The following is a 26,631-nucleotide window of genomic DNA, read 5'->3' on the forward strand; positions in this document are numbered from 1 at the left end:
TTGTTTTTTATTTGTGCCTTCTCATATCCAAACATGGCCATAGATGCTCGATCTGTATGTGTGTGAGAAAGTGAAATTTAAAGGTGATGAAGTTCTACACCCTACATGCTCAGACCGCAGTGTTCCTCATGCTGTGTGTGTTTCAGTTATACAAACACTGATATCCTATTGCAAACACAAGTTTCATTTATTCCATATTATTAACACTTTCCTAACAACCAACCGCAATTTGTTTCTGAACGGATTTACTGCAAAAGCCTGATTAAGTCATCATTTAGATTTAAACAGAACACCTACTGTTCAAAAATGTTCACAAACGGCACTCAAACCTACGGAAGAGCGTCTATCCATCCCAAATGAGAAGGTCTCTATAGCAACCCCTCACCTGACCTCTTGATTCATGTCCTTAGGGATGAGGGGAACAGGAAAAGGCATGACACTAAACTCATGGGATGAACAAGGTTAACACACACAGATTCACTATCTCTCTTTCGTAACTCCAGCCTGTCTGCCTGCCAGCCTGATGTTTGAAACACAGTGGACAAATAATTACATAACCATACTGAGAAAGGTTTTTTATTCATCTGCAATACTAGTATGCAGCAGAAATTATAATCAAAATGCAGTTATTTGTCAGCTTTTTTTATGAGACACTTTATTACCAAAGAAAAAAAGTGCAAATACTTTATTTTTACCCTGCAGATAATAAATGACACAAATCAAGCACAGCGTCAAAAGCAATAAGTGTAAATAAGATTTAGTGTTTTACAGAGGACGTGTTAGGTTTAAGTGAGAAACCTCTGTGTTGAGCTGTGTGCTTGACCTCTTACGGAGTCACAGATGACTTGTGACTACATGGGGTGTTGGATGAAAAATTACACCTCAGGTTGGATTTTTTATAATACTGATCATGACAAAGCACCACGGTATATAAATCAAGGTGACATTCTGTTTTCCCTGAAAGAGGCCTGACTGTTCACCCGACTGGTGCTATAATGAACACAGAGCACTAAGATGCCCTCTGCTGTTTAAAACAAAAACACACACAGTTTTTCAGCCACCCAATACTATGAGCAAGAGTATGAGAACATTGTTGAAATCTTTAAAAAATGAAATTTGAAAGTAGTGCGGAATATAAATAAATATGATAAAAATATACTTTTTTTCCCATTTGTACAAAAACATCAAAGTTCATTTTATTTATGAGAATGAAATCAAAAGTAAAGACAGACATGACAAAAATGTGCATATACATTCATGAAATGATAAATGTCAGAGACATTAACAGGCACATTTTGGTAGCGACACTTCTACAGTTCACAGAAATTTTGGTAAGAGGTTTTGCAACATGCAAAAAATAGAAAAGTATATAAATAAGAGACAAAAATGCAATAAAAGCCTGCAGTATTGGTCAAGAAATGATTAAGGTAACCACTTTAATCTTATTTTGTTGGAAAAGTACTATATTCAGTAAATAAATTTAGGAATTTAGTAAAAACATATCAAACAGATTTATCGGAAGGATCCGAAAACATTCAGCCGACACAGATATTAATTCATTCCTAAAACCGGATTCACATGACAATCATAACCAAAGCTTGAATATACACATAAATAGACAATAACACACATACAGCAATGAACCAGCACATCATTTAACATTCATATATGTTATGATGAATATGGATACAATGATTACATAAAGAAACTAAATGGCTTTTAAAGGGTTGTCTGATACACAATCAGTCTTTGAGCGTTATGTTATGCGTTGATCCAACAATAAACCATTATACAATTGCCATCAAACACAACCAGATGCAATGACACAGCTCCCACGAGTTAGAGGTCTCGGAGTTAAACACCAGTGTATAAAAACATGTACAATCTACCTCAGTGATCTATGCTGAAAATCGGACATATCTTATAAATATAAGCCTATAAATATAAGAACATGTAAACACTTTGTTTCTCTTACCAAACACAACATCAGAATGTTTGTAGAATGTGTGTTTGCCTTACCATCAGAAGCAAAGACTAATAAACATAAACATAGTCATGACCCTCACCCTAATTTTGTAGATGGCTGACAAAGCTAAACGTGGGTGTATTCACTGACGCATAGCCCTTACTAAAACAAGTTGACTGGCAAAACACTAACTATTTAAAAACACAAGTCTGAAGGTTATGAAAAAAGGCTCCAGTGCATTATTTAAAGAATTCTACTGTACCAGCAGGGGTCCCTACAACACACATATGTCCATTCTGTTCAGTTGGGTAATGAAGTCACCCGGTTGAGACACTTCTATTGGTGTTTCTTCAACAGAAAGGAGAAAATGATAAGCCAATGATTAAAAGTAACGGTAACGGACCTAATCTGCGGTTGATAATTTGGCTTTCGAAAATGAGAAAAGGCTTGCATTTAGTCAATAAAATAAAACATGAAACTTCTGGATAAAATATGGAAATTTAAACAAAAGACCCCACAACCTAAATCATTTATCATAATCTGCTCTCAGTCTTTGACTTTACATCAGTTTCAAGTCTGATTTCAATAATCAATCTCTGATTGAGTATTTCAGTAGGGTGGACATCCTAAAACTGGTGTTTTTGTCAGCTTTACCAGGAGAATTGCAACCTGTATTTTCTTCGGCTTCATTAATAATCTAAGAATAAATCTACTCGTGGGGATTACAATAATAGGATCTCAACCAGCAATTGCAAAATTAGACAAAGCACGCACATAAAAATGAACAGATTCTCAAGGCACCATGCAAAACCATTAAAGAACCTCTAAACACATTTAAAAAGTACTTCACAATACATTTGAAATGCCTCAAAGCCAATGATGGGGTAACAGGAGGAAGCACTGACAGTATTTAGATGAACTAAAAGAGTTCACTGGGTACATGAATAGGATAGTTGAGATTCCTATAAGGTATACTTTGAAGTCCTCAAAATGGTTCTCCCAATGTGGTATTTAAGGAACCTCAAATGGTACCTTGAGGGCTTTTCATTTTTACAGTGCAGATGCCTTAAAACATTTGGTTAAAGGGACATTTCACCCAAAAATGAAAGTGATGTCATCATGTAATCACCCTTGTGACAATTCAAACCTGTATCGCTTTCTTTCTACTGCAGAACACAAAGATATTTTGAAGAATAATGGTAACAATGTGACTTCGGTTGGATTTGTGTCAATACAATAGACAGGTTTAAAATGGCAAGAGGGTGAGTAATGACAGAATTTTAATTTTTGGGTAAACTATTCTTTTATTAAGCATGAGTAAAAATGACAATCACATATTAACAAACTCTTCATTGATTGTAGCAAAAAAAAAACTGTGTAACAGTATTTAGCTAGTTTAAACCGTCTTAACTTACATCGTCGTGATGTCAAGGTGACTAAAGAGACAAAATTTTTTAAAATGACAAACAAAATTTATAAATGAGCCATGTACTGACACTGTGCCATGTCCAGACCAGCTGAACTGCCCATAAACCCATTTTCCCCAGCATCTCTGACCTATCAACCAGTGTTATCAACACAGCACTGTTTAAATACTTGTAACATTACCAACAGAATGTCATTACAATACTTTTCGGACAGTCATTTTGACCCAGATTTAAGATATATACATCCATATCGAAACAGCTGTTTTTCCTGACCATTGCACAGACATTCTATAGTTTACACGTAAATGTGAATAATAAACATCACAACAAAATGTTTAAGCTGCCAAAACCTATAGATGAGCAACCCTGAGTTTACTGACAGTTCAAGGCCGGGTCATTTAGCCAAGTCCAGATTTTGATCATATATTGTGGGCTTCTTGGGTGGACCAGCATCAAGCTGTTGTAGGCACATGCATTATCACGGTACTTCACCTCGATATCAAAAGTTCTGAAGCCTTTGTGCTTCTCGGGAGCAAGACCCAGCTTCCTAAGGCACATACCCGTGTAGACATCATCAATAGGGTAGAGAGGCACCCTTCTCGTGACATCGTAAAGTTTCTTAGCTAGCTGTCCCGAGAACAGGTAACCACCCCCACCCGCGTACGCAGGGTACGTCCCTATAAAAACACTCTCTGGGATGAAATATTTGACTTTTTTGTCTCTGTGTGGGCCGGCATTGGTAATCACATCCCCTACAAAGAGTTCCTTAGTTTTGGCATCTGACAGATTGCTAAGGAATTCTATGATGCGAATGGTGTTAACAAAAACATCATCATCGCCCTTGAAGACGTAACTGGCTCCAGAACAGCGAGTAGTCAGCCATTCCAGGAAAAGCACCTCCTTGATGGTGAGGTTGAAGAACGTGTCCCTATAGTCCCACTGAAGAATGTCTCTATGCATGGAGCTTTCATGCTCAAGCATCTTGGAGAGATCAGGAAAATGGTCCTCCACGGCTGCGTTACCAAGAAGAAACACCGTAACAACTGTCCTGTTTGCTAGACGACCAGCTCTTCCCCACGACTCACGGATTGCTTGACGCCGATCAAAGTGAGGGACTAAAGATTTAATAGCTAGGAGGAGGAACGGTTGGTCTTTGCATATGTCTGGCTGGTCCACCACGATGGGATACGACCTACAACGCATATACAACAACAAGTCCTTAAAGCGATCCGGGAGAGAATTGTAATCCTTAACTCGAGTGGTCACACTTAAATCTGGCTCACAGGAGTCCTGAGTGATGGTATTGTTTAGCCAGTTTGGAACGTCCTCAATAGTGAAGTTGAGATTTTCTAGATTATGGTTGTTGATGTAGTCGAGCTGTTGCTGCTGGAGATTCCAGTAGGCGCTACTGGGAACATCTTTGGCCCAGAAACGCTTTGAGGGAATCAGCACTTTACTCTTGTTGTCATCACCTTTCCCAACATTACGAGAGACCTCCACGACTATAAAGATAAACACCATAGTCATCATCAGCATGACCTTCACTTTTCTCCGAGGCCCCTGCATTGTGCAGAGACTCGCGTCACCACCTGAACAACAGAGAAATAGAAGCGATATGTCAGAAAATATAGCCAACGTGCAAATCATTGCAGAAACTGAAGTAACAATTTGGTTGGGTATGTTCATTTTTTGTTTTTTTTTGTCATTGTATTTAGTCTAAACATTTGTATTTTATATCAAAATATTTTATATAAACATCATATTTATTTATGTTGTTATACAAGTTTTGTTTCTGTTTCGGTTTTATTGTTTAGCTTTTATTCTCAGTTAATAATTTCAGTGCCTTAACTTTCAACTTTATTAGAGTTTATTTCTGAGCAAATCGTTCTAATGTTCCTTTAGTTTTTCAAATAATATTCCTAAATATATTTAATAATATTTAGGCCGGATCTTTAATTGATTTTATTTCATTGAAATGTTTAATAGTTTTAATGAACTACAATAACCTTGGTTCTGACAAGAATAACCTGTTCAAATAGGTTAATACATCTTTGCTTTGCAGAACATTGTGCATACTTTCTTATGCCGCGGTTTAATTTATTAATAATATAAAATGTTTATAGAATTACAAATACCACATAGATAACCACAGGATTTTAACATGACAGTAGCTAATCAGACATCAACAGGAGCTGTTGATAGTCAAAATAGCTGCTTGAAGTAAAAAACCTAACATAAAACACTCACCTTCATTGTCTTCTTTGAAATGCAGTTATATAGAAAGCTATAAGAACTCTTTTAGTAATCGAACTTAGACTAGCGTGACCGTAAAACAAATACAGTTAAATGAAAGACACAAAAACTATTTGTTGAAGTGTGTGTACTTAAATGCAGCATGCAAATAATTGTCAAATGTCTAGTCTTCTTCCACTGTAAGTCGAGACAAACTTCATCATTGAGTTTATAACAAAGGGCACGAGACGTATTTGCCTTAATGGACTGGGCCCCATTTCGAGTCTCAAGTTGTCTCACTATTGTTTAATTTAGACAAGCAAAAATTAAACAACACAAACCTACTCGTGTTTTCCTCAAACCAATGGTATACTTTAGTTAAGAGTTAGCACACTTTAAAGAATACAGTAGTATTATTAACAAAGACTGGAATTTCCGTGGATTTGTGCCAAAAATATAGGAGTGAAAGTTTATTGAAATAGGTACAGCTGTCACCTGCTGCATTCTTTACATTCAATAGTCTATTTCCATTTAATCTGCACATGCATCAACGTGTACAATCCACTTGTTGCTTCTCTCTCACACACTCCACCTTTTCTCTCATGATTCATTGATTTTAAAGGGGTCATATGACATGGCTAAACGGCTATCTTTTTTTTTTATGTAATGCAATGTGTATACACGATTCAAGGTTAAAAAACGCTGTATTTTCCACATACCACGTAACTCTTGCCTCTCTGAAACGCACAGATTTTTTACACAGCTCATCACTCTGATAGGCCAAGTGCGGCTATGATTGGCCAGTTAACCAAAGCAAGTCGAAAACTGCAAGCGTGTGAGAGAAATGTAACGCTTTCCGTATTTGGAACATTTGGATTATTTTGATAATAGATTAATCTAATGATCATTATTGCGATTATTCAACTAATCATCGATTCTTTTCAGAGATTAATCAGAAGGTTTTGATCGATTATTCAGTTTTTGCAATTCATTGAAATATTGAGTTAGACCTATTTTGACTAATAAATAAGAATAATAGAAACCCAATAGAACCGATCAAAGAAATTTGAATGGTTTCCATTGAAATACTAAAACCGTGACAAAATTACTTTTTGTAGTGTGTTTTGGGCATTATTCCCAACATTAGAATGCACCACGTACCAATAGACATTAGACCATTAAAGTTTCCATTAAAACCAATTCAATTACCATGATCCATGACATTTTTTATGGTATTTTGGGCCGGGTTCTATATTCAGCCGGGTTGTTTTCTGCAGTTACAGATGGAGCATTTTAAATTATATACTTCAGCTTCAAAGAGAATATGTTTTAGGGGGGTTAAAAAAGATTTTGCATTATATTTCCTCCTCCCTCGCTCGCTTTGGGACTCTATGTGGTGATCGTCACAGAACGCTCTTCTAGTTCGCTTGCATTGGCCAGCGGCATGTTCTTCTACAGGTCAAACCACGTAACTGCGGGCCTTGAAATACATCATGTGAAATCAAACGACTACTGGACAACAATTTTTAATGTCAACATTGCAGCCCTATGCACTATATGACCCCTTTAATCAACTAAATTCCTGTCTGTTTTTTGTTTCTTTTTTGCTGTAATACCCTAACTTTCTCTCCCTCTTTTCCTACATGGTATAGGTCCCATAGCGTTCAACATTAAATGGCTCAATGTATAAGAATAATGTGAGAGCCTTCCCTTGTGACAGTTTTAAAATATAAAAAATGATCCTTACTAATCTAATTTACTATCATGAATTAAATCTTCATTTTGGAATATCAGCATTAAAACATATCAGTGAGTTACCAAACTAATAAAACTAAGGCAATAAGAATCGCCATTTTTCACAAGATGATTTCAGATTAAATTCAAGCAAAAGTGTATGTGTATATTAGATAATTACCTGTGCACAGATGAGACTGTGGAGGGTCCAGGTGTACGATGCTCAGGTATTAGCAACTGTTTTTAGCCCATCCTGACACACTGTTTGAGCGAGTCACAGAAACAGGAACAACGTGGGGAGGAAACTCAGATCTGGGTAGAAGAAAAAGAGCATTTCAACTATTAATGTTTCAACTGCATATCCTACTGTCGAAAAACCACAAACAGCTAGAGTAAATATTAACAATTGAAATTAGATACTAACTGAGCAACCGACTGAACCTGCTTGAAAAACAAGCAAAGAGAAAATCATCTCTAGGCTAATGAAGAGTCTTTTCACAATGGGAAAAAAACAAACCATCATATAGTTACTCTAATGTCATTCAAAACCTGTATATGATGTGCAATATCCTTTTGGAATACAAAATATATTTTGAGAAATGGGTGTTGGAGGTGAAGGAGATGAAAGATAAAGCTAACACTGTTGCCATGGAGCATAATGGTCTATGACACAAATCCCCACACTCTAACATGTGCTAAAATTGGCCAACAGAAACAAAAAAAAGAGTTTAATGGATAACTTATTTCATACATTTTTATTAGGCTGAAATAGACTGACTGAAATAAATTCCAACTTGAATCTTAAAATATTAAATATCATCACTGGCCATAAAATAGTTTTGAGGGCACAGATGCATGTTACACTTGTACAAGAGCTACAATGTGATGCAGACATTCACAAAGTGCATTTCCGTGTAAGCTGCGAGACCTCGGGAGGTATCTCATTAATAATTAACAGTATGTATATGTTGAACCTCTTATCGATAAACCAAAGAATCCATTACACGACCTCACACAAGCCCTAAAAACAATTGACACAAACGCGACAGTTATGTCAGTTATGACAGTTAAGCGAAACACATGGTTGTGAAAGCATATTCAACTTGTGAGCTAAACATGCATTTGCTAGTAAAGGAAATAAAGCAACTGTGTCTAAAATAAACTGGAAATGTAAGAGCATAAAATAAATCTGAGAAATACCATGTGATTATAAAACCGTACCGTGGTAGAAAAAACCTTGGTGTTACTTTCTTTAAGTCAACTGTGTGGGAACACTACATCATAATAACCAGAGCGACCTACGTTTATGTTTGTCTGTGCACATGAAATATAAAAATTGCTCTGTGATAGCTCTAGGAGTTATCTGTTTTTTACACTGACGCTTGACCTTTTCATTTGCAACATATTTAAATTCCTGGATTTTCCCAAACCACACATTACCAAATGGGTATAAAACATAGAAAGCATTTTTTGTTTTATATCTATTATATATACAATTGTTCAAAAAGCAGTATTTTAGGGCACACCGCCCACATCTTACAATAAGAACTTTACATGAATGTGACAAACAACTTATTTCTTGTGTTGCAATTACACAAAAAGAGTATGTGAGCGCCAATGAAGACAGAACACCCTATAAATAGTTCAAGCTCAGGTGTGTTATCCCACTATTTATGTGAGAGATTATTTTCAGAAGATAATCATGTCTGTGGCTAAACTCTTGGGGTTTGAAGCTCCTCCCTTCAACAAACAAAGCAGCTCTTCCATGATGCCTGTGATCCGGTACACTATGACTGTACATCCAGACATTTATTTTGTTTGTGCAGATAAGTGCTCTTTTAAACTTGTGTGCCGGACAGCACATGTGAGTGACGCTGACACATAATAACAGGTCACATCTCTGAACAAAAGCAAATACCCTGAAAACATAAACACAGTAGCCAACACAAACAGTAAACAACTAAAAAATCCAGGAAAAAACAAGAAAAGACTAAGCATTACAGAGAAAACCATTTCTTTTAATGAAATTTATGTAAAGAAGAAAATGAGTTTAGGCTAAGCGCTCGACATGCATGCACACCTTGTCAATATTTAGTATACAATATATAGTATATACTGCCAATACAAAAAGGCCATCCAGTTTCTAACGGTCCCTTGTAACTATTAAAGTCTCTTCATCTGATGTCTGATCAGAACTGCACCTCTACAGATTTCCTGGAGCAGAATAAACTTGCTTTCATCGAAGCTAACTGTCTGAGTCGGGTGGAGTACTTCCCATGTGGCGGCCAAAAAACAAGACCAAAACAAAGAGACAAGCAAAAGACTGACATTTTCAAAGGAACACCACTGCTTGCCAAGAAACCGCCCTTGTCGACACCCTTTATGAAACCCCTGGTTTATGTTTTGTTGATCTCCCATAGGCAAGACCTGCTTATCCATGCACATTAGCTTATTTTCCCTCAACCAGTTCAAATTTACAAAACTGTGTGTGGAATGAAAAGGCCTCCAGCTACATTAGTGAGAATGAAACAGACATTACACGAGAATGACTACAGTGAAATTCAGTGCAATACAATGTGCAATGTAGTTCAAATTGGTATGAACATAATGAACATAAATGAAGAAGTAACTGTCACTACAAGATAAATTAAATATTGTTAACAGTTCTAGCATTCAGAATCAGAATATAAAAAAAGAAATGAAAACTGGACAGCATCACATGCATGCTGTGAAAAGCTTCTTTGAAAAAGGTAAAATGAGATAAAACCTTTGGGGTAAAACAGTACATTCCTTGAGTCATTATAGGACTGTTAAATCATAACACCTCAAGGTAGCACAAACTAGCTAAAAAAAAATCTCTGAACTATACGCTACCTGGTTTTCCTGCTCTTCCTGTTCATCTCTCACGGTGCTGTTTTGAGCAAAATGAGACACACAAGTGATCTCAGAAGCAGTACTTCATAAACCGGACAAGGCATAGAAGAAAAAATAAAGTCCTATTTAGATAGCAGATAACAACACTACAAACCATTTAAAAATCATGAAACCTAAAGACAGAGGCTTGACGTAATGGAAAACTAGTCAAAATCCATTTCTCCTGAGTCAGTCAAAGAGCCCTCAAATAAGGCCTGCGCTTACTTCAGGCACATATTTAATAAAGGTTGTACAGTCCCTGAGAGTATGTGATCTCTTTTTAATGAGGCGAACATTCTACACATCCGTGAAAACATCCAGGAAATTTAACTTCAATCGAACAAAGAGGTAGTAACATTGCAGTGAAAATCATCTGTTACACTCTGAAAGGTTACTGTAAATGAGGCAGAAGCAACCTGCAGACCTGCACTAAAATATTCTGTAGAAATTCACTTCTGCTGGTATTTAAGCTAAGGAACTGACTTTCAGTTTTGGTTCTTGTCATGTAAGGATCCATTTTGTTCCTATCTTGGTACTGAACTTTTTGGTACTCCTATCTTGGTACTGAAATCTTTATACTACACAACAGGGTGTCTCTCTCTCTCATAGACCCAACCTCAGAGACCACAAATACAAAAGCCTGCCAGGTAAAATACATCCGAGCAGGAAAACGCGAATAGCATTGGGGAGTATCTGCAAGTTTGATATAAAAAAATCCCTTGATTTGCAGGAGTTACAATTCCTATATACAAAGTGTATATGGGCTTGTCTTACCCTACAGCTTGATCAGAATATACATGCTAGATTTAATTCACAATCAAACATTCCTGAAATAACAGTAAGGCGCTAAAAACATTAAACATTCCATTTTTACCTCTTAACTTTTTGCAAATTCTGTAGCAGAAACAACAATCCTTAGCAAACCAGGGCTGGACAGATTAGATGCCATGTCATAAGTTATAAGGGTGGATCTCTGTGATGATATAACACACACATTATTTTCGGTTCTATCTTACTTCAAAGGCTTAAAATACACGTTTTTTTTCCATGACCTTACTACATAAGTAACACTTCAAACCAGAGCTTTCGCTTACTTTTCCTTCTCTGTATGCAAAATGGCAACGCAAACTACATGCAAATAAGATTCATACCACAAAACTTGACAAACAAATAATACCAAATACTAAAGAAAATCGTATCATCAATACATCTGTAATACAACAGCTTCACCACATACTAACTAAAGTCCACTAAGAAAATAAGTTATACAATATAAATAAAAATAACTTATCTAATTTATAAAATAAAAAAGTAGATCAAATATAATAGATACTATATTATACTAACTAAATAAATCAGGAGCACAACTTAACAACAAAAATAAACAGGAGCAAATGATGCCCAACCCGATATAGCGCACCGAAGATGATAAACCAATAGATATAGTGGAAAATGTGTGGTAGTTATGTTTATTATTAATATTGATTTCAAACGACGGAGTTTTATCTGTAACTTAACAATCACATGAAATCAGTCACCGTTTCTCTCACCTATGTGACGCCGAACAGCTACACCTAGCGAACTTTATCACTGACGAATAAACACATAAAAACATACACAGACACACAAACTTTTCCCACAGCACTTCAAAAATAAAGCCGTGCAAAGACATTTGTTAAATAAATGTGTACAATAAATCAAAGAAGCATTGTCGGGTTTTTTAGCGCGTATGCTAACATCAAAACTCACCCGCACGCGGAGCGCCGACCTTCTCACGCAAATCAAGAAAGTTAAAATAGGAAGGAACTCACAGACGTCACTTTTCTGACTGTCTGTGGCAGATACCGGATTCGACGCGATTAAACGTTTAACATTTGTCTTTCTGTTTTAAAACTCAGAAGGCTATTACCTTTTCACGCAAGCTGCGAGCGCGTCTATAAACACATCCTGTCGGTGTCTGCCAGTGCGTATCCACTCCTCCCAGTCGAATGTAAACGGCAGGGCGGGGTAGAAACCCTCCTCCGGGGCCACATTTACAATACACGATTGCCTGACGATACTAAACTGATTGCTCGGTGTTTGAGTTCCCCAAAAAGACTGCTTAATTCCGTGTATACGTGAGTTTGACAAGAGATTGATTTCAGGGCGTAGGCGTCAGAGTATGTTTTTATAAGTGACCTCGATAGTAAAGCATGCGAGTTAGTTGGTATTCACTTTTTTCGTCATTTTCGAGGGTCCACTGCTGAACTGTGGGAATTCCTAAAGTATGTTTCATAAAACCGCACAGGGCAGGTCCTAGACTGGCGCATGACGCGTCAGCTTATATAAATATTGATATGACAAATATCAATGTAGATCACATCTTTCTAGCTTTCCAGGGTTACATCTGCGTAGTAAAGCAGCACGAGACCTTGTACTGCTCGCGATGCATTACAAAGTGCAGTGTAGGCTACAGAATAATGTTGATTAATATGTGCTTATACGCAACAGTCATAACTTTTCTTTTAGACCACGCGTTCAGTTTTAGGCAAGGAAAGGGCTGGATTTACATGAGAAGATTAAGTATTATTTTGTCTTTTCACGATGTTAAAGTTGGTGGATCTAGGGTTAAACATATTTTTTCCACAAGTTGCTTCTGTGTATTACGGAGCTTCTTTGGGATTTGGTGGTGGAAAAAAATATGAGAGGCAAGTTATCCCGCAAAACTTTTGCGTTCCCCTGAGAGCAAAACATTTGTATTCTCTAGCAAAGATATTTGCGTTATCTTGCAGAATATTCTTTGATTTTGGACAAACACGTTGTGACAACTGGAAAAGGGAAATTCCTGGATTCATTGCCACAAAGTACCAATCAGGACAGAGTCACAACGTCACGGTTACTTACTGACAACGTCACGGAGTCATGTTGTGGCAACCAATCCAGGAATTTAACTTTTCCAGTTGTCACAACGTTACTAGATTAGGCTACTTTACTTTTTCTAACGAAAGTGTTTTGACAACGGCAGATAGTTATGAATGAATTCATATATAAATGACAAATGCATACTCAAAATTCAGTTCATTTATTGTACAACTGTACACAATACCATCTTATTATTTTTCTTCAACACCTGCCAAAATAATAAAAGCTTCAAGAAACGTGGAACAGGTTTATATAAAATAACAGTAATTTGTATAACAGGTATTTAAATACATAATAGCTATATAATAGTTATAAGACAGCATATAGACAGTGAACATTCCATATTTTATTAAGCATGCTACAAAATAATTTGTAGATCAGTTTCAACAAAAACACTTAATGAGTGTTACTTAATGTGATGTTTTCAGTCTTCAGTGCATATTCCGGGTTGCCATGGTCACTCTGCTCTTAAATCCACCAGTGCTAATGAAGTTTCTGTCAGAAGAAATATTCTTATTTGGTGCTGATCCCGCCGCTGTAAAAACCTAAAAAGGAAACTTAAATAGTGGTTTCAGGCACTTTACCAGAATTTTTTCATAAACGCCATTTGTTGAAAAGCAACTGGAGTCTCACCTGATAAAACAAAATTTCCTGTCAGAGGAAATTGTTCCAGTCAGTAAAGAAGCACCCCAAAAAAGCTTTGTTACTCTTGTCAGACGGCGTTTTGTCAGTCTACGAGTAAATATTTCATTTAAAATGCGATTTATACAACTCTTTAATCCACTGTTGTGAAATTAGAACTGTCAAGGGCCCTGAATTTGAGCCAAGGAGACGCGCTGTTAATATTCCCTAACAACACACAGCATCCAGCATAGCGTGTTAAATCTCTTGTAAAAACGTTTTCAACAAGCATAATAACTGTTGTGTGAATCATCAATGTTAGGCATGGGCTAATATAAATGGTAATGAATTATGTGCTTGCGACCTTGCAGTGTCATGATCGCGGGTGGTGAGACAAGGACAGAGGACCCAGGTGCAGACTAGGTGCATAAACTACACTAGACTAGACTAGACCAGACCAGACTAACTTAACTAACACAACACAGGAACTCACCCAACAACCACAATGAACTAGCACAAGACAGAAGACACAAGGGCATTAAATAGGGGACCAAATCAAGAGGGGAACAGGTCTAGGGCATGAATCAATAACAAGGAAACGAGAAGATGGGAACAGAGGCGAAACTGGAGATGCATGGACGGCCATACCTGCCTCTCTCCACACAAGACATGAGACTCTGTCATGATCCTGCCACTAAAACAAGAGAAACATGACATGATGCGGCAGAATCATGACAGATGCCCCTCCTTAAGGAGCAGCATCCTGATGCTCCTCAAGGCACAGACAAGACAGACTAATACAATAAACCAAAATGGGGAAGCACAAGAGTCCAAGGGAAGGGGCACACAAGAGTCCAAAGGGAAGTCCAAAGGGCTGACACGGACACGATAGCCGGCAGGACATGGGCAGGGTTGCCGGCATGACAGCCAGCAGACACGGACGGGATAGCCGGCAGAACACGGACTAGATAGCCGGCAGGACACGGCCGCATGCACCGGGCTGGACGTACAAACAAACCCACTATAGGACCTATGTTTCCCGGCCTATGTCTTTCTCAATTATACAGTAGGCTTATAGAAAGTTATGATAAGCTATTTGACAGTTTTTTTTGTGTCTTAAAAGCAATATGCTATATCGTTTAAAAACAATAAACGTGACGTGACTTATATTGCTGAATTACAGAGCTGGTATAAATGAATGAAAACACATCACAAATACACTTACATTTTAAATAGTTATCAGGCTTACTTATAACTTTACTGTTTTTAACATAACATGTTATAGATAAAGTACACCACATAAATAGTATCCATTGTTTACAGAGTAGTATTTCATTTTATATTTCTGATAGGGCGGGGCCAGCTGCCCACCCAGGCCCGCCCACAGCTCCGCGCCTGATATGAAGCACTGAAGTGAATGACTATTTTTAGCAGCCTAATGATCTTCGGGTTCTGTACTTTGCAGACAACCCCTTTGGTCTTGTCTCATCAAAAGTCAGGCTGCCGCCTGAGATCAATACAAGGCTCGGTTTTTGGAAAATGTAGTTGTAGCGCATTGTTTACGTTACATAGAATGAGGTTTGCTCACGAGTCATGGCTCCAGGAATCTGCAACTATAGACCAATGTTTATGTACGGAGCTAGTCTCAAACTCTGCCAGCGGGACATTAAACATGAAATGTTTGTCCGAACGCGCAGAATGTTTTGCAGGGGAGGGCAAAAGTTTTAAAATATATTTTTACATATTTCCCCCCATCGTGTCCCTAAAAAGGTAGTATTCCTTCAAGTTTGGTAAACCAGGGTTGCCAGGTCCGAGAAATATTTCCAGCCCAAGGACCCCTCAAAACCCGCCCAAACGCAATGAACACTTGTTCCACTGCCAAAAGACGTTTTTATTGCTATATTTCTATGGCTATATCTGAATGGTTTCCGACGTATTTTATATAACGTTTTATTCTGTTGAACACAAAATGTGTTTTGAAGGATTTAGGAAAGCAAACAGTTTTGGGTCGGTGAGTAATTCATGACAGCATTTAAATTTTGGGTGGAGTGTCCCGTTAAAAAAGATCCCTTGTGTGCTCGAGGGCACGCACAGAAATGGACGAGAAACGTGTTTTCTCTTCGTAACACATGCGAAAACTTGCTTAAGAAATAAGAACGTTTACATTTAATGCATAAAATTGGCAACACCCTGGCAACACTGACTAAGACGAATTCAGAGTTTTGCTGCGTGGCAAAGCTGCACGAGACACTGGACTGAAGTGATGTAATCAAAGTGACCTATTTGTCAGATATGGTGACCAATACCCGAAATGTGACCTCTGGACTAAACCCATCCAGGTTAAGCAGTAAACGCTGTGTCCCAATTCGGGGGCTGTGTTCTTTTCTGAACTCCGGCCACGTGATCAGGCTAGTCGATACGTATTTTTTATTGACAAAGATTAAACAATATATAACAACATACAAAATATGTCACTATACATTTCCTTTGCGATTTTTGATTGAATCTTGTTCAATGATTTAAAAAACTATTTAATCATTCATAAACCAAACAAAGGAAGGCTTAGAGCATCTTCACTTACTGCAATGAATATGATATTTACCCATAAGAATAATCATATTGACTAAATCTGATACTGATGAATCTACATTATCCATATAAAAGAGGATGTGCGGCAAGGTGAGAGAAGGAATGTTGTCAATCTTAAGTGACAGCCAATTATTTATCTCAGCCCAAAAACTAATGGCTACGGGGTAAAAAACAAAAAGTGTTCCAGAGTCTCATCAGCCATGTCACAAAAAAACACAAGGGTCTACATCAAATTTGAATCTTTTTCTAAGAAAATCAGCAACCGGATATATCTTATATATAAAACGTACTGGCTTCTCATGCTTAACATTGTCAAGTTAAATGAGTAAGGCACATTTATGTGCTTGATACACTCCCCCAACACTACAACTTGGTTCGTAATGTTTTGTAACGGTTCCTACTCCTTTTATTAGTCATTCTCATTTTGTTAATTTGTTAAATGTTAGAAACGTATACTACTCTGACACAGGATTTCACAGTGTTGTAATTTTTGACGTGAGATTTCACAAGTGATACATAACCAATGTCAACGTTACAGTAAAATCTCTTAGGGTCTGATTCAGAATCATACAGTATATATGGCTCGATCACACTGTAAGCCATAATTAACTGTATAACACTTCTTTGTGCAGTATTTACATACATGCAAAAGCTGGCACACTGTATACGTACTCGTCTTTAGCTCCGCCCACGACAGCTCGGCTTTTCTCAGAAGCAATCATACAGCTGTCTGTCGTCTGTAAATGTGAGATTTATATTTTGATAAATGCAGAACAAGCAGTGCTGTGCAATTAGAACGAAAGTTTTTCCTTTATGAAAAAAAGGGTACCCCTAGCCATATAAATTGTCAAAAAAAGCTAATGGTTTAGCCTGTTTAGTGCAAATATAAAGACCCTCAATACAAATTACAACGGAAACCTGAATTTTTAGTGAAATAAAATAAGTATTTTGCGTTTGGTGTGAACCCCGTGTAAGAAAGAAAAATAACCTGTTTTCCAACTTTGTTACATGTCTTAACCTCTTTTCATGCTCAATGATACAAAAAAATAGAGTAGCGATAAGATTTGTCTTTACTTAATGTTATGAGGTATGGACAGAACCCAAGCGCAGGCAGCTGTTTGCTAAATAATAAAACTTTATTTAAACAAAGACCCTCGATGGGGGAAACATGAACAAAAACTAGACAAGACTGAAAACTAAAACTTCCCACAAGGGGGACAAAACAAACGAGGTAATAAGAATAATAAATAAACTATGGCCACAAACAGGAAACAGCAACAAGGTTACTGTCATGGTTCTCGAGTGGTGAGACACAGAGAGAGGACCCAGGTGCAGACAGCGGGTAAGGGGTTAACATATATTTAATAAATAATAAAACAAAGACCCACGTGGGGGTAACATAACAAAACATGGGACTATAATGACAGAACAGGACTAAAACTAACTACACATAAACAAGACTTGAATAAACTGTTGACAAACTACAAATAACTAAACTAACACAACAGGAACTCACCACACAAACCACAATGAACCAGCACAAGACAGAAGACACAAGGGCATTAAATAAGGGAGCAAATCAAGAGGGAAACAGGTGTAGGCATTAATCAATAACGAGGTAACAAGAGGATGGGAACAATGACGAGACCGGAGAGAGTATGGAAGGCCATAAGAACAATAACTGTCTCTCTCCACATTTAACATGAGGTTCTGTCATGATCCTGCCACTAAACCAAGAGAAACATGACATGATGCAGCAGAATCATGACATAAGCCTCTCCTAAAGGAGCAGCAACCTGATGCTCCTCAAGGCACAAACAAGACAAGACAGACTGTGACAATGGCAACATAATACAACATGACAATACAATAAATCAAAACGGGCAAGCACAAGAGTCCAAGGGAAGGGGCACACAAGAGTCCAAAGGGAAGTCCAAACAAGGGCTGACACGGACACGATAGCCGGCGGATAGCCGGCAAACACGAACAGGACAGCAGGCAGACACGAAACAGGGTAGCCAGCAGACACGGAACAGGCATGCACCGGGCTGGAATGGCCGCATGCACCGGGCTGGAAATGCCCGGCTCTGCCGGGCGGGAATGCCCGGCTCCACCAGACGGGAATGCCCAGCTGCACCGACCGGGAATGCCTGGCTGCACCGACCTGGAATGCCCGGCTGCACCAACCTGGAATGCCTGGCTGGGGATCGGTTGCAGGCAACAGGATTCCGGCAGCTTCGACCCTGGAGGGAAGACCGGCGGTCTCAACCCTGGAAGGCAGTCCGGCGGTCTCGGCCCCAAGCGGAAATCCGGCAGTCTCAACCCTGGTAGGGAGTCCGGCGGCCCCGACTCAGGAGGGAGTCCGGCGTTCTCGACCCTGGAAGGGAGTCCGGCAACCTCTAACCCTGGAGGGGAATCCGACAGCCTCAACTGCTGCCACAACGATCCCTCTGTCTGCTGGGTCCGATTATGGCTGGTTCATTCTGTCATGATTCTCGTGGTGAGACACGGAGTGAGGACCCAGGTGCAGACAGCGGGTAAGGGGTTAACATATATTTAATAAATAATAAAACAAAGACCCACGTGGGGGTAACATAACAAAACATGGGACTATAATGACAGAACAGGACTAAAACTAACTACACATAAACAAGACTTGAATAAACTGTTGACAAACTACAAATAACTAAACTAACACAACAGGAACTCACCACACAAACCACAATGAACCAGCACAAGACAGAAGACACAAGGGCATTAAATAAGGGAGCAAATCAAGAGGGAAACAGGTGTAGGCATTAATCAATAACGAGGTAACAAGAGGATGGGAACAATGACGAGACCGGAGAGAGTATGGAAGGCCATAAGAACAATAACTGTCTCTCTCCACATTTAACATGAGGTTCTGTCATGATCCTGCCACTAAACCAAGAGAAACATGACATGATGCAGCAGAATCATGACAGTTACTCCAATGGAAGGCAGGGTATCAGGACAGATGAAGGTGGGTAAACGTGAAGAATGAACAGACAAGGGACAGAGGGAAACTGGGGCTTGATAAAGGGGAACACTGACGAGGACTGATCACACAGGGAGAGTGGCGGCAGGTGACATGAATGAAACACTAAAGGAAAGATGGACCAGGGCTGGTGACAAGACTAACACTAATGGGCCGCTAACAGGGAAACAAGGAGGCGGGGCTAAAGGATGCGACACCGGAGAGAGAGCATGGCGTGACAAACCAAAAAAAATGCTCTTTCTCCACACAAAACACATGGGACTGACATGATCATCACTGTGCATGAACATTAGAGTATACTAAACAGACTATCAAAAAAGGGTTAGGATTAATTTTCAGTCATCCAGCTGTCTCTTTAACAAAGACTGTGACTGTTGTGAAAGACAACTGCAAAAGAAACATTCAAAATTTTAATATATCTATCTTTGTCATTTATCATGATTACAATGAATATTTGTCAGCGAGGAAAAAGATAATGATCATCAAAGGGATATTTCATAGGCAAAACAAAAACTTCTGTTATCCATCCGGTGCGCGTGATCCAGAAGCTTGTTTCCAGCAAATGACGCTGGGTTGTCGTAATTTTCAATGACGAACGCGGCATTTTTCATTTTGTTCCAATAGGATACCGTCTCCTCGTCACCATCATTTGCTGGAAATCGTTCTCATTGCTTAATCATTCCACTCCGTGGCGATCCATGTCAGCCAGTACGTAAATGGTTTCATTTTCCACCGCAGTGCTGATAACCAAATTTCTTAAAATGTAAACACATACGCGCCATGCGTTGCCTTGTCAACACAAGAGACTATAACATCTCTGCACGCATTCATGTTGAACCAGGCTCACGTGGAAACATAACTGTAATCGTTTCAGACTGTTCTTAGAACGGTTCGGAGCGATGGTGGAAAAGCGCTCAAACAGGCTAAGTTTTATCATAAGAGCTCCATATTATGTGCTGCCCTCACCAACAAATCTGCATGTTTGGTGTGGAGAGCATCCAGCCTGCCACCTATGTGCTGCTCCAGCAAACCTCAGACATATTCTTGTGGGTTGTAAGAAGAGCTTGACACAGGGGAGATACACATGGCGCCACAATCAAGTACTAAAGTGCTTGGCTGCAGCAGTAAAGACCAAGAGAGTGGCAGCAAATGCCATCCCCCAAAATGTCCAGGATAACTCGCTAAAAAGGCAGCAGGACAGTCATCATAGCTTTCCTGCAGCTCAGTGGTAAGGGCATTGTGTTAACAACGCAAGGTTGTGGGATTGCACATACCTATGTATAAATGTATAGGATAATGTAAGTCGTGGATAAAAGCGTTTGCCAAATGCGTAAATGTAATAGTCGAGTTGACTGTGGCCTTGGGAAGAGGCCATTAACGAAGCATTTGAAAGAAAGAATCTCCGGTGTGCCAACTTTGGATGGACAGCGAAAGTGTTCCCGGTCGAAGTGGGCTGCAGGGACTTTGTTTCCAATTCCACTACATGGCTGCTTAAGGGATCAGAGGACAGGCCCAACGGACTGTAGTTAAAGAACTTGCCACTGTTGCTGTGGTTGAATCGGAAGCACACAATAAGGGCTGCCAAATGACCATATAATAAAATAGTGCTGTAAAGTTATGCCATAGGCAATGAGCATGCATTAACAGTACCAGTTGGCCTAGAACAGCCTTAGCCAACGGGTTGGCGCGTAAGGTTGCGTTGAGGTGTGATGCCACCAGGCTACCAGCAAAGCCAGTCTTATTGAGGCTGCAACCACTAATCTGGCTGTGCTAATTGACACAGGAAGTGAGGTTCAGAGGACAGGTCAAGTGTAAAATAATAAAGAACTGGCCAGTGGTGCGGAAAGAAGAATCCAATGGCTGTGGTTGAGGCGGATTGACACAGAAAGTTGTTTGTGGTGTGCTGATCCTAACATTGCAGAAGATCTTTTGAAACCTACTTACAAAACAACTTCATATTACTAAACAAAAATGTTTTTCTAAATCTCATTTGCCATGTTATGTGAAAGTGTGTAAAAACACCCTATTATTTTGTAAATAAGGATAAGCTATTATGGCAACATTTCATAAATAAAGTGTAATGGTAAAGCATTACAGGCTAAATGTGAAAAAAGTAAAATCTCAAACAGCTATTGCTCTTCTTTGCCATGAGACTGAATCTGGCATATGGCAGATATTTTCTACATTTATTTTTAAGACAGTTCCTTGCAGCAATGCTTCACAAAAGTTCATAAAGAAGTATTTTAATCTCTTAATGTCTATGAGTTAAGCTTGCAGTCTTTGTCATCCACCACAGGCAAAATGACAATGACAGACTTTGCTTGCTAAAGACCCGCAAAGAAGTTTTACATAACAATGTGATTTTCTTTAAAACTGCTTTGAAACTGAGTATTGTGAAAATTGTCCTATACAAATTTAAACAGCTTTGCCCTATTAAGCAGATCAATCTAACCTGCATGCAACAGAAACACACACACTTCAGGTGAAAAAGCAAATCTAGACCACGCTTTCCTGGTTGTGTTTAAGGAGCCGCAGAGAGCATCAACTGAAACATTTTTACACAGACTGCAAATAAGTTCAGCAGCACCAGTGAGAATGCCCCCCTTTGTGGCTTTGGTGTATTTCATTGAAACTCAGATGGAAAGGGAAAGTAAATACCCTTGGTGTATATTCAGAGTTTGTGTGACACTTTGGTATTTGGACACTGTTTCCAAATGTTACACATACTTTTTGAAAATCGAAAGTGATCGATACAAAGTCACAGCATCTTTTGAAATATCAAGATTTTACATTTTTAGTACAAGTATGTTAATTTCAGTATCACAGATCAGAAATGAATTTTTGTTCATCCAACATGTAAACTGAACACAGGAAGATAATCCATTACAGCTTTGATCTGCTTTCCTGACAGACACTTACAGTAAGCACTAAGACACTCTGCGATGTTGAATTTGCTTGTGTACATTTGCCTAGTACAGTAGAAACCTCGGTGTTGTTTTTTTTGCAAAGCCTGTAACCATAGTGATGGTAAGGAAGAAAGCGATATCATCACCAGGGGGACAGAACCACGGAAACGGAACGAGGGACACAGAGTGTATGTACTGTACACATCGTCCCTTCTTGAGCATTTAAAAAAAATACTGCATACATTCTCTCTCTCTATGATTACTGGTTGTAAATAAAGTAGCGTTGTTCCAAGAAAACATTCATCACTCGATTGTCATGCTACTTGTTTCGGTCTTAATGACAAATGGTTAAGTTTTTTACATGCACTCAAAGCATGCAAAGCTCTCCATGGATACAGTAAAAAAAGCTGTTTCAACAGACAGACACACAGACCAGAAGGCTGCCTCTCTTTTCCATTTGTGACTATTAGGTCTGAATGCCCTTGAGGGTTGCCTTTTTAATTGACATTAGGCACACACTATTAGGCTTCATTTTGTTAGTCTTTGAGGCCTATAAAACATCATCTCTGCTGTCTGTTGTCCGGTGCTTGAAGTTGCCGATGTTTGTGTCTGCTTAATTTTTTAAAGATACATGTTACACTAGTTTATTTCACTAGTTTTCATACCAGGGCCCGGATGCAAGAAACCCGAGAAATCTGCCACACCTTTAACTCATTAACACTGATCAATAATGCATCACTCCCAGCCCACAGGCTTTATCATACTGTCAGTGTTGCTATGACAACATAATGACCATATCAATATGACTCACAGAAGGGGATGAAAAGATCAGACAGAAAAAGAGATCAGAAAGAGAGCAGATTAAAAGATGATAACTATTGAATCGTGAGAGCCATTCTCACAGCAATTTACAGACATATAATAATTTACTTTGTGCATTTTAGTTCTCTTTTTCTGCCATTTGGCAGATGTCTCTCATCCAAATCTCTATAAACAATACACTACATGTGAAATCATTCACCTGGAAGAACCTCATATAGTGCCGGATTAAAATATAATGGATTATGTCTCGATTTCAGAAATCATCATGTTCCCTTAACATACAATATCTGCTACAACATCACACAATTTTGTCCTCTTTTTCTTTCTTCTTTTTCAGTTCTTTACCGTTAGTTGAGGACATATTGCTCCTCTGAACCCAACTGGACCTCATTGTCGTTTGTAACATGATCAAAGCATGCTGGATCTCCGCACTGCTGACTATGAAGTTAAGCTTGTCTTTCAAACCAAGCACAGAATGCAAGGGGTGTGCACAATTTCTTATGCACAGAGAACCGGCTGTTCTCAACTGAAATGTTCACCTTTACCTAAAAGTTTAATTTAGAGACCATGATGCATGTTCCTCTTCTCCTTTGCATTACAAGGCTAGGTTATATAAACAGCGGTTTACCTCACATTTGCGTTTTTGCACCTCTTCATTAATATATTAATAAATATAATTTATCCTCAAGGTTTAAATAATTCATAAGATAAATGATGAATCATCTCAGTGACTTCACTCAACATTATGGAATGAGATGTAATGGACATCGATTCCTCCAATTACTTGAGGAAACAGACATCAGTACCGAGTCTCCTAGAGTTTTAGAAAAGGTCTCAACAATGTCATGCACTGTGCGCCAAATACCAAATAGATACCAATGATACCAAAGTCTGTAGTCATATGTCCCGGATGTCAATGTGGAAGCAACGTGTTTTCAGAGCTTTGCATTCCACATCAATTTTGTAATATGTTTTTTAGAATAAGTTTCTTTCCAATTACTGTATATCAACAAATGATTGTTTCAATGAATCCTATTTTTAACACATGACCACGAAACATCTAGGACAAAGCTGATAAATCAAACCTAAGTAGTCTCATGAGCTATGAAATGTTCCTTCGGGAAACTAGGTCAATAAAAAAGGCCGGTCATACCTCTTTCATGAACAGCACAAGATCTGAACACAAGACTTGGATCACATGTTTGTTGAGGCAAAACAATATGATGCCTACATTTTAAATAAACAGAACATCCTTCAATCGGAAAGCCAACCCTAAGAAAAGCAATTCTCCACCAAATTGCCAAAGCTTCATGCAGTTCTAAAGGTGAACAACAATGAGTTTCAAATAGCACCTTCCTCTGCTTTGTGTCTCTGCGTTGACATACAATCTTTGCACTGGAAAAAGACCAGAGGATATCTAAACACAGGCACTCATAACTACTCCCAGACATGTAAACACAAGCCTGGGAAGATTCTTAGGGTTAAAGTTCATGAGACGGAAAGAAAGAGAGGAGGGGAGAGAGAGAGAGAGTTCACAAACTCCTCTCTCCAGCTTAACTATAAAAGGACAAGTTCACGAAGACTTGATCCATCTGAAATCACTTAACAGGCTCTTGACTGGCCTTGACTTGTTTGTTGTGAGGATTTGGTCTCGAGTCTCAAACGCTTGCTATGCGCAAGATACCCAGAAAGCCTGTAATGCAAGGCTCTATTTATGGGACAAACACACACTTGAAGGTCAGACAGTGTGTGTAAAATGCACAGACGGCGAGTTTCCTCGCAATGTATTGGGAATTACACAGAAAGAAAAGGAAAATTCAAACAGGTATGCTTTTCATTTCCAAGAAGGTCAGTGCAAAAAATAAAGCAGCACATTCTCAAGAAAGAGAGAGAGGAGAGGAAGGAGAATAGTGCTGGGAGAGATCTAGAACATTGATTAAATCCAGAAGATAAAGAAAGCCTCTGTTCTCAGAGTAAGAGGACCAATTTACCCAAGAACACTATTAGAAAATTATTTGAGGTCAGTTCTTCATAACAACAACAACAATAATGTAAAAATCACAAAGCTGAAGGTTTTCGCATTTTCTTTAGTTTGCTTAGTAAGCAGCTAAATGAATGCCCCTGTGTCAGCATTAGTGACCAAACCACCGAACTCGCCGAACAAGATAAAGAATAAGAGTGAAATACAGAGATCAACATTCAAAAGTATAGAGGACACATTCGATTCTGTAAGTATTTAACACTAGACTATACCTGTTCATTCACTTTGCTTGTCCCTGTAGATTCCTTCTACTTCTGGCCGTAATGTGGTTTTGAGCAAAGCAGGAAGCAGAATTCTGTTAAACCCCTTGCATGCAACATGAGCACCAACTGCGTGTGCATGCTCTTCTGTGGTTTAACATTGTAAAATACAGTACTGTCACTGTGCCATATTTTCAAAACTCTCTCATGCACAAATAGCTTTGACACACACATCTAAACATCCATACTTGTTTGGGATCAGGACTTTGCGCAAACTGTTCATTTGCTGAACACAGGGCTCTTTCAGAAAATCTCACAGAGCGCACAGTCCAGCCCGTTGATGTTGACGGGGCAGCAGATCTCAGAATGTGTTTGTGTGTGCCGTGTTATTTGGGTCTGGATGTTTTTAGCAGAGCAAGCCACTCAGCCTCTTCTGTAACTCGGTTATTCATAGCTGACCTTAATTTGAGTGCCTTGCAAATCATTGACTAATGTACTAAGAATTACATGACCTCCGCCAAACAACTTTTTTACAAATTCCAATGAGGCTGAAGAACTTGTGGTCGCATATCACTTGTCTGCACGATGACGTATGTGCAAAAACAGGAAGGAAAATCACATGCTTTACAGGATGTTCATATGCATTTGTGAGTAATGTTGAAAAAAACAGATTTCCCATGACACCGCTTGCAGTGAGGCAAACTTCCTATTTTCAAATAACTGAATCATAGATCAGTTCCCTATTTCACTGCGCTTTTCTTTTTATTCACTAGATGTTTTAGCCTTAACCTTACAGAACCTCATATTCCTTGATAGTATTTTACTCGGGTTTTATTGTTCCGTGTTCAACATCCCCTAAAAGCCTACTGTAAAAAAGTCTTCAGTGCGAATATTAAAAGGAAACACCGCCCTCTTATGGACAATATGAAAACTGAATTAGATGTGTATTCTGCAACTCTGTTTTCGATGTCGAATTTTCAACAGTAATTCTGGATTTAGAACAATTCCCACCACAACGTGGAAATAATGTATGGAACGCCGCTATTTTAACGTTAATAGATAAGCTACTTGTAATGTTTTAATACTACTAAATCATTAGGAACATTAATGGTATAATTTTACTTAAATTTTGAATGTAGGCCTATAATTTAATTTAATCCAGACGTTACTTCCGTGTTGGTGGTGGGAAATATCCCAAATCCGAGGTAAAACGCAGCACTTGAAACTGGGTTAAATCCTTTAATCTGATTGTACAATGGC

The 26,631-nt window shown here is 38.6% G+C and overlaps 1 protein-coding gene across 4 annotated transcripts; it reads right to left on the minus strand.

Moving 5' to 3' along the window:
- Nucleotides 1-1,166: 1,166 nt before the first annotated feature.
- On the minus strand, nucleotides 1,167-25,631 carry b3gnt2b (UDP-GlcNAc:betaGal beta-1,3-N-acetylglucosaminyltransferase 2b). Of its 4 annotated transcripts, XM_079458389.1 has the most exons (4): nucleotides 12,022-12,234; nucleotides 10,234-10,315; nucleotides 7,541-7,671; nucleotides 1,167-4,982 (listed from the first exon to the last, which is right to left on the minus strand). In XM_079458389.1, exon 4 carries the CDS (start codon nucleotides 4,957-4,959, stop codon nucleotides 3,766-3,768), a length of 1,194 nt encoding a protein of 397 aa, XP_079314515.1. In that variant the 5' UTR covers nucleotides 4,960-4,982; nucleotides 7,541-7,671; nucleotides 10,234-10,315; nucleotides 12,022-12,234; the 3' UTR covers nucleotides 1,167-3,765. The 4 variants fall into 4 exon arrangements, with proteins under 4 accessions (XP_079314515.1, XP_079314516.1, XP_079314514.1 ...); XM_079458390.1 differs by lacking the exons at nucleotides 10,234-10,315; nucleotides 12,022-12,234 and adding an exon at nucleotides 25,384-25,631; XM_079458388.1 differs by lacking the exon at nucleotides 10,234-10,315 and having other exon boundaries at nucleotides 12,182-12,521.
- Between the last annotated feature and the right edge of the window lie 1,000 nt (nucleotides 25,632-26,631).

This window comes from Barbatula barbatula (genome assembly GCF_947034865.1).
Source record: "Barbatula barbatula genome assembly, chromosome: 6".
In the NCBI taxonomy this organism is placed as follows: domain Eukaryota; kingdom Metazoa; phylum Chordata; class Actinopteri; order Cypriniformes; family Nemacheilidae; genus Barbatula; species Barbatula barbatula.